Source organism: Prinia subflava, chromosome 16, assembly GCF_021018805.1.
Source record: "Prinia subflava isolate CZ2003 ecotype Zambia chromosome 16, Cam_Psub_1.2, whole genome shotgun sequence".
Classification (NCBI taxonomy): domain Eukaryota; kingdom Metazoa; phylum Chordata; class Aves; order Passeriformes; family Cisticolidae; genus Prinia; species Prinia subflava.
In genome coordinates this window covers 6688520-6700259 of record NC_086262.1, presented here as the reverse complement: position 1 = coordinate 6700259, position 11740 = coordinate 6688520, and the positions used below count along the sequence as shown (strand labels likewise).

General features: G+C 40.0%; 1 protein-coding gene across 1 annotated transcript in view; it reads left to right on the top strand.

Moving 5' to 3' along the window:
• The first annotated feature begins 1849 nt into the window (after positions 1 to 1849).
• GABRG2 (gamma-aminobutyric acid type A receptor subunit gamma2) overlaps positions 1850 to 11740 on the top strand; it is a 65147-nt gene continuing 55256 nt past the window's right edge. Inside the window, exon 1 of the mRNA XM_063413462.1 lies at positions 1850 to 1964. Within this exon, the coding sequence (XP_063269532.1) occupies positions 1858 to 1964 (107 nt within the window). The 5' untranslated portion in view covers positions 1850 to 1857. The remainder of the gene's footprint in view (positions 1965 to 11740) is intronic.

Below are 11740 nucleotides of genomic sequence, written 5' to 3'. Positions count from 1 at the left end.
CTGAGAGGAAGAGAGATATGGGGAGAGTATTAAAGTATTTTACAGCTTTTTATCACTGAAGAGGCTGTATTTCACAAGTAAGTGGAATCACTCAATTAACAATAAGACCATTGACTGGAAATAGGTGTGCAACTTTTACTTTGTTTGTAAACACTGATAAAAATGCAGTGACTGTGTTAGATATTGGCTCCAATAATCATCTAACTACCCAGGAACCAAGATGTATTTAATTCAACTAATAATATTGATCTATTGATTATTGTTAAAGTTAAATGCATTGTGTTTGAAAACAGAAAAAAATAACTTGATGGCTGAAGGCTGGACCTATGTTTTTAGAGACTCTGAGAAAGCAGCTACTGTGTCTTAATTCTGGTGGATAAATTTCATTCTACATTTGGACATTGGGAACTAACAGATTGTCCAGAGTATTAGAAAATTTGAGCAGAATCCAAGCGTCAAATTTAGTTCAGACTAGACTAAGTCCAGTGGAAAATTTTGATGCTTTTATTTTATTGGGAACATTTCACTTTCCCATCATTTAAGTTTTCTTTAGGATACTTATTTATTTATTTCTCCCTTAAGTTTTAGAAAAGTGGGCTTTGGACTGAAAAAAAAATGTTCCTGAAGATTAAGTTTGCCCAGTCTCCCAGTTCACAAATGTCATTGGGTAGACTTTTTATTGTCTATATTTACTTTGATCTAGACAGAAAAAAGTAGGAGAGGTAAACAAAATGTTATTGTAGGTCATAGTCCAAACACCTGTTTTAGACTGAGGTGCTCTTTCTTTAGGAAATCACGAGATTCCCTGAATTTTTACTCCACTAGTAGTTGCTGTTTGGACAATGGAACTTGAGATTCTGGTTCCGAAATCTGGCAGTGTTCATCTTCCATAGTCCTCTAGTGTTTCCCCTCTGGCCAGGAAGTGTTTCCTGTGTCTGGATAGCTTCATTTTATGTGAGGGAGGGGATATAAAAACCTTGCATATTCCCCTAATCCTATCACACACTAAATCACCTCATTCATACTGACTCCACCAATGCTGCTTTCCCCATTTCCCATTACTTAGCAACAACCATCCCTCCCTTTTCCACTCCCCCATCCAACCTTTCATTTTTTTCCCCCTTTGCAATCACGATTTCCACGCTGTTTAGAAAAATGAGGATGCTCAGCAGCATAGGAAAAGCTTTTCCTTCCAACCTCCTTTTTTATGCCTGCCAAATCCTTCCAAGCTGCAAAATGAAAATCCAGGCTGCCTGCATATGTGTAATCAAAGGTTAAAAAGCACCCTGGCTGACACCACGCATGTGTTAATCTGTGCTGCAGCAGAGTGCATCATTTCCACTTTGACCTCAGAGTTAATCTGCATTCAGGCAGAAGCTCCATTGCTTTATTCTTTTTTTTTTTTTTTTTTTTTTTACCCTCTCATTTACTCTTTGTTGTTTTATTGGATTTTGCTGCATGTGTCAGTGGTTCCGTAAATGTGTATGCGCTCCTTTCTTTGACTATTTTTATTCTGTGAGTGTCTGTGATTTTCCCTTTTTGTTTGGGTTTCATTTTTTTTTTCCTTTTCTCCCAATTATATTATTTCCCTAGATTTGGAAGCTGCTGCCTGCTGCCTGAGCTGACGTTTTCTGATTATATCTGCAAAGGGCTTGTGTAGATCTAATTTCTCTCCCCCTGCATATTAATTCCCGCAGCTGGGCGCAATGTCTCATCCCACTGACGGGACCTGGTAGGGAGGAGGGAGAACTACTACCGAAAAAAAAAAAAAAATTAAAGAAGGGGACGGATCCATCTGCAAGCAAGAGGAAAGGGGGGAAAAAGCTTGGGGGGGGGGGTGGGGGGGCTGGAATAGAGATGATTCCTCCAAATCCAACAAGCCTGGGGAGCACTGCATTCTTGAATCCTGCATTTTCTCTCAAAATGATGGTGTGGGCACTTCTGTTCCTCTCTCTTATCCAGCGGTAAGATGTGCTTTCTGATTCTGTTTGGGAGGGTGGGGGGAGAGGGAGGGCTGGGGGGGGTGGGTGAAGAATCTGCGAATTTGCTGAGCTGTCGTGAGAATGCCAGAGGTTTGGATAGTGGCATTGTATTCATCCTTCTCTAGCAGCTTAGAATGTTTTATTTCTCTTACAATTGTTGTCGCTCTGACACGGACAGGGATGGTGAGCCGCGGGTGTGTGTGATGGTGGTACATGCCGGGGTGTCCATAGAATTTGGTGCCATATTAATGAAGCCTTTTATCTCTGAATTAATTGCTTGCTCCGGTGCATGGAGTCATAGGGCAGCTGCGTTTTGCGGGCAGAATGTCCGTGCATTCCTGCTTGTTTTCCCGGAGCGGGCAGCCCCATCATGGCTGTGCGGCGGCGAGCGCGGCAGGGCTGAGCACCAAGGACAGGGATGCGGGTCCCGCACTGCTCCGCCCGGCTCCGCACGGCTTCCCCGGGCCTCTCACAGCGCCCCGGGTCCCTCAAAGCGTCCCCAGGTCCGCACGGCTTCCCCGGGCCTCTCACAGCGCCCCGGGTCCCTCAAAGCGTCCCCGGGTCCCCCACAGCGCCCCGGGTCCCTCAAAGCGTCCCCGGGTCCCTCACAGCGCCCCGGGCCCCTCAAAGCGTCCCCGGGCCTCTCACAGCCCTGCCGGGTCCCTCACAGCCCCCCGGGCCTCTCACAGCCCTGCCGGGTCCCTCACAGCCCTGCCGGGTCCCTCACAGCTCTGCCGGGTCCCTCACAGCGTTCCCGGGTCCCTCACAGCGTCCCCGGGCCTGTCACAGCCCTGCCGGGCCCCTCACAGCCCTGCCGGGTCCCCCGCAGCTCCCCGGGTCCCTCACAGCGCCCCGGGTCCGCACGGCTTCCCCGGGCCTCTCACAGCCCTGCCGGGTCCCTCACAGCCCCCCGGGCCTCTCACAGTCCTGCCGGACCCCTCACAGCTCCCCAGGCCTGTCACAGCCCTGCCGGGCCCTTCACATCCCCCCGGGCCCCTCACAGCCCTGCCGGGCCCCTCACATCCCCTCGGGCCCCTCACAGCGCCCCGGGTTCCTCACAGCCCCCGCCCCGCACACCCTCCGGTGCGGACGGCCGCGGCTCCCCGGGGGATGCGATAGTTTTGGGGTTGGCATGAGCTGAATGTTTCCAGCAGCATCTCCCCGCACACCTTCTGCTGGCAGGCAGCCTGTGCATGCTGCATATGTGCATCATGCACCTAGATGGAAAGGGGTAAAAATCCCAACAGCACGGGAGGCAGGAGTTCATGTGTGCAGGGCGGGAGAATGGCTGCGGTGCCAAGCTTTGCGCTGGAGCACACATTCCTGCAAAAATGTGCGGACTGTGCATTTAAAGGGTTAGAAGGGGAAATATCTCTGCACGGCGAAGTGTGTGGCCTTTCAAGTGGCGATAGACCCCTCCCCACAGCTGCAAAAGTGATGTTGTCACTAAAATCTTCGAGAAGTTAATGCCCCTCTCTTTGCTACTACTAATACTGGACTCACACAGGCTCCTCAAATTTACATTCTTGATTCTTCCTTCCTTTTATCTGGACACTACCATAGCAAAAAGTCAGTTCTTTCTGTTTGTTGTTGTTGGCTTTATTTTATTTTATTTTTTAAAAATTATTTAAGAAAAATCAGACTTCCCACCTGATAGGATCTTAGTTCTAAGCCAAATAAAAGGCCAAAATGATTGGCTGGGGAAATGAAAAGTTGCTAGGTTTTCAAGTAACTTTTTTCACACAAAAAGAAAAAAAATTGCAAAAAACTCCTGTGAGAAGCAACTAAAAATAGTTGAAAATTGAGTAGAGAATGAGATAAAACTCGACGAGCCTACTATGAGGATAGTTTGGTGTTGGGAGTAAGACAGGTGTGAGGTATTTTTGACCCTTATAGAACAAGATTACTCCCTGAATACAGAAATGGAAAATTCAATTTTTACAGGACTTTATGACATGGGCTTTCATATTGTTTTGACACAAAACTTCCACTAAAATAATCCCAGATACTTATTTCAGCACACTTCCCTCTTTTCACTCATCTTTCAGAAAAGCATCGCCAGAGAGGAATTTTGCCAAAATTATTTCATAAGCTTTAAAAGAAACCCTTCATAATGCAACTTTATCTCAGGAAAAAGTTCTGTATTCTGTTCACAGCTATCTGATAGCCAAGAGTTTTCCTCTGACAGCCTCCTGACCTCATAATTTTAAAGAATAAATCATACACTGAGAAATAATAGCTACAAGTAAAGGGAAAACTATTCTTAGTGCTGTACAGAAACATTTTCAATGAGTCGATATGAATATATGATTTTAATTCTAACAATCAGGGCATTTTCCCTTCCCATTGAAGAAGGAGCCTTGCTTTTAGTTCTGGAAACTCAAGGACCAAGACAGAGTTATAAAAGTTGAACTTAGATAAAATTTATTTATAGCCAAGATGAAAGGTTTTCTTTGTTAAAAATTCATCAAGCACTTCAGAAGGAGGGGAATATTATTGCATTGTGTATTGCTTTTCTTGGACACTGAAACTCTGAAATTCTGAAGGGCCAACAGAACACTAACAGAGGTGTCCCATGTTAAACATCAGAATAAATCAGAATACACACAGGAGTATTTGCAGAACCTGATCAAAGTAATTGCACACATTTGATTACCATTACTGTGCAGAAGTTTGAACCCTATTAATACAAAAAATACTATATAGAGGAATTTATTTCTGCAAAATCATTAATATTTAGAAGATTCAAGAAAGAAGAGGGAAGTTAAGACACCACTCAGGCATTAATGGAAGTAGTTAAAATTCTAGCATTTACTTTAGGAAATAATGAATGAGATCAGAAAAAAATGTCCTTTTGCAACACTGTGGTATTTTACCTTTGCAGAATTTGTCTCAGTTTTATTCAATGCACAAAGTCCATCCTTACAACTGGGCACACTGAAGTTTTAGGAAGTGCTTTCTTCCAGTTGGTTTCTCTACGTTCATACCTGGACTCTAAAGTTCTTGCATTAAGTTCCCTCCTCACGTTACTCCTCAGATTAGTGTAACAGCAGTGTGCAGCCCATCACGTGGACTTGGAGCTGTGTTCAGTGAAAAAGAGTCAGATCAAGCTGCCAGTTTCTGAAAATTGTACGTAAAAATGTCTTTGGATCAAGAGATAATCTAAAATTATTTAGAAAAATGTATTTGTGCACCTGATGTGGTTTAATTGGACCTAATTATTTGATTGCTCATATTGAACATACAACATGTATTTAAAACATGTCATGTAATAGAACTCAGCAGCTAAGTTTCAAAATGATTTAAAGCTGTCCTCTGCACACTATTTATATATGCGGTTTATGAGTTATTTTCACAGAGCTTTAACAAATTGCCAGCAAAAGCTACATAATACAGTGGAAATTAATGTTCAGATGGGAAATGTGGGACTTTTTTTGCACTTGTTTGTGGAAAAGAGTAGTTTAGTGGCAATGTTTTTATGCTGCAGTTACCATGCCTAAAATTGAAGACTGTCAAGACTGATCAAAAAAACCCCATAAATAAAGCAATCATTTTAGCATCAAAATAGTCTGGTGCCTAAGTGAGTACATGCATTTTTATTAGGAAATTAATGAACATGGGTGTAAATAAAATTCTTTTGCTCTTATAAAGTGATGCAATATAATAAGAAGGACTAAAAGGATATCCTTCAGATGGACAATCACTTAGAATTACTGTAAAACTTGCTGATATCAGTTTGGTGTTAATCCTGCAGCTGCAATTATTCATACACTTCCAATACTTTCACACAGTGTATAACACTAAGCCAGAGATGCCATTACTGGAACAAGGAGCTGCTCAGCAGAGACAGTTTCTCACCTCACAAGGATTGGCCCCCTTCAAAGAAGTGTCATGATAGAAGATGTGGATCTAAGTGCTATTAAAATATGACTTTATCTATGCTGCCATGAAACTGAATATTTTATATACTCCAGTGTTTGTATCAGCAGAGATAAAGCTGTGTGGACACAGGACCTGCACTGCTTGAGCAGTCAGGGGGAGAAGGCCTCCCTGAGTTTTTCATAGCCATGATGCACTCCTGGCTGCTGTGAGCTGGGACACAAACTACTATTGTTATAAAAAGAGTGACTGACCTAAAGTAGATTTCAAAATTAAGTTTAATTCTATTATTAACAACTTGATGGGGCAAAAGAAAAGACTACAGTCACTGTTTCCTTACTTGAAAATATATTATTTAGAAATATGCATGAAGCCCTTTAACTAACTTCTGCTGTAGTGACTAAACCACCTAAACATAACTTGCATGCCAAAACTCATGTATTCCAAAATACTTCAGTGAGTATGGAAAGGGATGTTAGATATCTTTCAGAAAGTTTGAATCTTCGAAAATCTAAAAAGTGAAAGCTGATAATAAAAAACTATAGAAACTAACTACAGTAAAAGTATCTTAGGAGATTAATCTGCTCTTTTAATAGTTCCCATATTTTTTAATAATTTCTCATTATATGTTTTCTTCATGGCCATCCAAATCATGCTTTATGGTTTTTAGGGTTTAAAATGTTCATGATTAATGGTAATCTGGAAAAGGTGTCTTGTTGATTTGAACTGTATTTGCATTGTTTTCATTTATGCTACATTCACTCTATTGACTTATGTCACTAAATTCTGTAACAGCTGCACAAATATTTAAACAGGAAGAATAGGAGTGAATGGATGAAAGGAAAAGAAGCAAAGGTCTTGTCAAGGGGAACCCTTTCCAAGTCTCAGTCCCAGTACAATTAAACTCCTATATGCTTAAGTAATGACCACCTCTTTCTCCAATGGAGAACTGAATTGTGAATCGAATAATAAATTACTAAATTATTAGATAAAGCATTAGACACAGGTGACCAGTAACAGATGCACATGCTTATAGGATGGTTGGTTTTTTACAGTACCTTGTAGATATACATTCAAGTAAGCTCCAAAGCAGAGGCAGTTTTAAGGTCAACAGCTCTGCCGAGCCCTGTCCTGCAGGGAGAGATGCACTGGCTCGTTTGAAGCTGCCTCAGTACCCTGCAGCCTTCCTCTTGTTACAGTGAGTGTCAGCCACACCAGCTGTAAAAGTTATATATATTCCTACATATATATTCCTACCTTCTGTTAGGGTGATCAGTTGATTACTTATATTTTAGCATTCATCAGAATAACTGGAGTGTGCTGGGGTTCTGAACTGCAGCTTTGCAAACCATTGCACCTGCAGCCCCACTCACAGAAAACTTCAGTGCAGAAAAAGAGGTGGCTTGTGTGAGACTGGCAGTGACTTGTGTGAGACTGCAAGTGAAGAACAGAGTGGAAGCTGGGGGCTTGATTAATGTGTATTCAAGCTCAGAAAACCACAGAACCACTGAATCATTAGGGTTGGGAAGGACCTCTGCAGATCACCCAGTCCACCCCCTGCCAAGGCAGTGTCATCTGGAGCAGGTGGCACAGGAACATGTCCGGGTGGGTTTGAGATGTCTCTGGAGAGGGACACTCCAGGAACCTCCCTGGGCAGCTGTTCCAGGGCTCTGCCACCCTTAACATAAAGAAGTTCTTCTTCATGTTGAGGTGGAACTTCTTGTGTTTCTGTTTATGGCCATAACTCTTTGTCCTATTGCTGGGCACCATTGAAAAGACAATATATATAAATACAGGGATTAAGAAAAAAAACCCCCAAAACCTGATACAGAATGTCAGAGCTGAAGAGGGCTTTTGTTTTTATCATCATGCTCCATAGTCTATTTAGTGTTGTACTTTTCTAAACAGATTTATATTGCAATACAGATTTCTTTTAACATGAATGATAAGATATAATTGTCCATTTTCCCAGTTTTGCCTACTAAGAAACCAGTGTCCTATCCAACACCTAATGCTCAAAATCTCAGCAGTTCTGGCAATCTTCTCACATGATAGGCATCATTTTATCCTCTCAGTAATCCCTGTGCCACTGAAGTCAGTCTGTTGCTGAAGGAAAAGCCAGGGCATATCCAGTATAGATTCTTACAGGTAGTTTTGTTCTCATCTAAGAACTGGGAAATCACCCAAAGTTAAATTTTAACTCAGTAAGGATCTTCAAAAACTGTTTCTTACACTGCATAATGCTTTTGCAGAAAGCTCACAACCTACATTCCAGATGATTTACAATACCTCTAAATATTTTTACCTCCATTCCTTCTTTTTTTATTCTATACAGATGATCAGCTAAAACTTTACACTCCAACCCTCAGATTGTAATGTACATTGATCTTTAGTGGCACATAAGTCTTTTCCTGATCCTCCTGACAAAAAGGAATTTCTCCATTCTAGAAAATGAGCTGTTTTCTGTGAATGGAAGTTCTGAACAAGAACCAGGGAGGCCTTTTGACAATATAGGAGAAAGAGATGTATTCATTTTCTTTTTAGAAGAGGTATAACAGCTGATGATAGAAATGGACGTCCAGATAACTTCACTGGAAGTAGATGTAAACTTTCTGGGCTCAGTGCAGGAAGCTGCTCACTTAGAACAAGATAAATTCCTTATACAAGGAATAAAAAGACTGTGGAAAATACCAGGAAAAGACCATAAATTACAGAAGAAAAGAGCTCATCACCATAGTCGGGTAACTATAATTATTATTAGGTAAGGAAGATTCTTTCTCATAGAATGAGACTAAAACTCATCAAGCAACAATGAAATTAGGGACTACAACTACCCCTAGGGAAAATGTCCAACACACAAAAAACAGAGGGAAGAGATATTTTAGGTGATGGAGAGATGAGAAGAAAACAGTATAAAGTATCCATTCTAGATGTACTGATCTTTTTACATTCAATTTGGTGAGTGTCTTTTGATGACTTCAAACTTAGCATTCACTGCATGCTTCATAATAATGGATTATGGCCTAAATTGTCATGATGCTGTAAAAAGCAGAGCAGAATCCACCTAGTGTACTTGTGGAGGTGTAATGTCTTTACAGGCATTTTATTTAGGTAAGCACCTACCTCAGAAGAGCTCTGGTGCAGTGAGTAGAGCTTTGCTGTTTGAATTGGGTCTGGTTTTGTATTTTAATGTCCAGAAGTAACCTGCTTACTTGATTCTTCTAATTAAGAAGAAATTTAGCTTTGCATTAAGCCAAAAAGTGAAGAAAACAGCAAAACAGAAAATAATATTACTTGCCTTTCAATTTTTCATGTGAAGTGATTAGAACTTAATTAATATCAGAATGTGCAACCATCTCTTTCAATGTGAGAAATTTACAAAAGGACTATATATATTTTTTTCATCCACATGAAAAAAGAGTGGGTAGAGGGAGATATATATTTTCACAAGTTCCAGCACCTGCCAGCTGGCTCAGACAAACTGAGGTAAAAGAGGGGTAATGGTGGTAAATTGAAGAAAACTATTGAGAGAATAGTGAGGATTATATCTAGTAAGATTCTGGGGTATTTGTGTAGTTGTGACAGAAAATTAATATGCAAGTCTTGTCAGACTGAATATTGGATATTCAGTCTGACACACGGTGATATCCTCTTATTTATATAACAGTAATATTTTTAACACAACTGCTGTCAGAAAAGGAGGCTTTAATGCTGATGAAAACCACCAGTGACTGCATAAGCAGAAGAGAAATGTAACAAATACTTCCCTATGTAAATGACTACCTCAGCTGCATAATTTTTTTTCATGTGATGTCCTAAGCAACATGGAAAAAGTTGACTACAGCAGCTTTACTTGTTCTCTCTTATATAAAGGGCATAGAGCATGCATTGATATTATCCCTGACTAAAAACTTAAAAAAATGTTTTTCTTTTTAATAAGTGAGGTGATGCAGAGCCCAAATATTTATATTGATTCAGACAGAGGAAAATATTTTAAAATCCATTAAACTCAGTGCTAGCATTTCATTATAGGAAATCTCTAGCTGCATGTTTCTGGAAGAGGAGAGATTTTACCAGGGATATTTCTGCCCTTACCTTTTGCTCTTATCCTCTACTATTTGCAGCTGCCAAATGAAAAATATGTGGCACAAAATACCACTGATTTTTCCCAGAGTAATGACTATATTATGGTTACTGCAAAGTGATAACAGGCAACAGAAATTCAGTAAATTACAAAAGAATCTTAGTGCAACAGTTGATCACCACTAAAAAAGAAAATCACTACTGTTTAAACCAGATTTTTGTATCTTGAGGATCAGTTCTATTTTTTCAGATCTAGTGGAAGGACATTTTCACACATATTCGGTAAAGAACAACACGATGTGTAGGCTTAGCTGTGAAATCTGGCCATTGTGTATGAAACTAAATATTAGTCTTACAAGATAGAGCTTTCATCTGTTTGCAGACCCAGCAAAACATTAAAGAAATATCATTTTTCCATACCTAAACCAATATACACAGATTATTACCAGAAATAAAAGATCAATATATGTAAAAAAATCTATTTAAGATAAATGAAGGATAATAAAGATCTTTTGGAAGGAATGGAATAAGAAGTTATTTACTTTTTCAGCTTGCATTAGCTCTTTCCAAATGATGCAGGTAGTCATGTATGAAATGATATTTTTTACTGAATGTCATCTTGGACCTTTGATGTGAACCCTTGAGATAAACGGCTACCCTTCTTTCTGAGCTATTTATCTTCTTCAACTTTTTGAATGCTCCATGTTCTGCTGAAAAATGCATCTAGTTCTATACATTGGTGAGAAATGCACCTTAAAGGAGATCTCATATATACCATAATAATCTTCTGCCAGAATTCCTGCCCCTCAAAAAGTGGATGATATGAGAAAATGCGTGTTTTCTACACTAGCGGCTCAATGTTATATTGTGTAACACAAATAGCATGTTCTGGTCATATGAAGCTTTTGTTAATCCGTAGCAAGATATCTTCAGATTCAAACAGAACTCTGCCTGCTGCAACAGATTGAGGATTATCCACTAAATTCCACTTTCATCCCTAAGATTATTTTTCAAGAGAGAGAAAAAGATAGCAGGAGAAAATGAGAGAGAGAACCATTACGAGCAATTAATCAGATAATTCGTGAAAGCCTTACTAAACTAATCAATGTGTTAGTCAATATTTTATTCAGCGATGCACTTCTGGGACCTACTGAACCACACATATGTTTGCTAGAGGTGGTGAAGTGTGACCAAAGCAGAATGAGAAGTGCCCATAATAATCAGACACAAAGATCAGTTATCTCTTGGAGATTTTGTGTGCATCCCATGGAAGGGGGGTAAAGTTTGTACTCTGCTTTTCCTCTCCAAAAACTGGTGAAGACACAAAAGACTTTGCTCTACAAATTAACACTAAAATAGCTTCAATCAGGTGGACAGCAGATCCTGAAGCAGGCAAAGGAAAACAGTGTATCAAAGAGTGTACATTGACTTTTCCCCTCTGCTACCATGATCAATGTATCTGGTTTCTACTTTTATAGCCCTAAGAGCCATTCTTCCAAAATTTAAGCTTTTAAACTGACTCTCTGTATGGAAAAATAATCACCTGATCACCCAAAAATCAATAACGTAATTCTATATGTAAATCATTTGCTCATTCTTATTTTTGGTAATGGACAATATTTTCAAGACAGCTGTGATACCGTGGCCCAAACAGATAAAACTGGAAAGGCAAAGAGGCACACAAATGTCAGTGAATGAAGAATGCCACCAAATAATTGATATATAATTAAAATTACAGTCAGCTTGACCTTCTTAGATTAATTACTGATAGTCCTTAGAGTTACTTAATTCAAGGA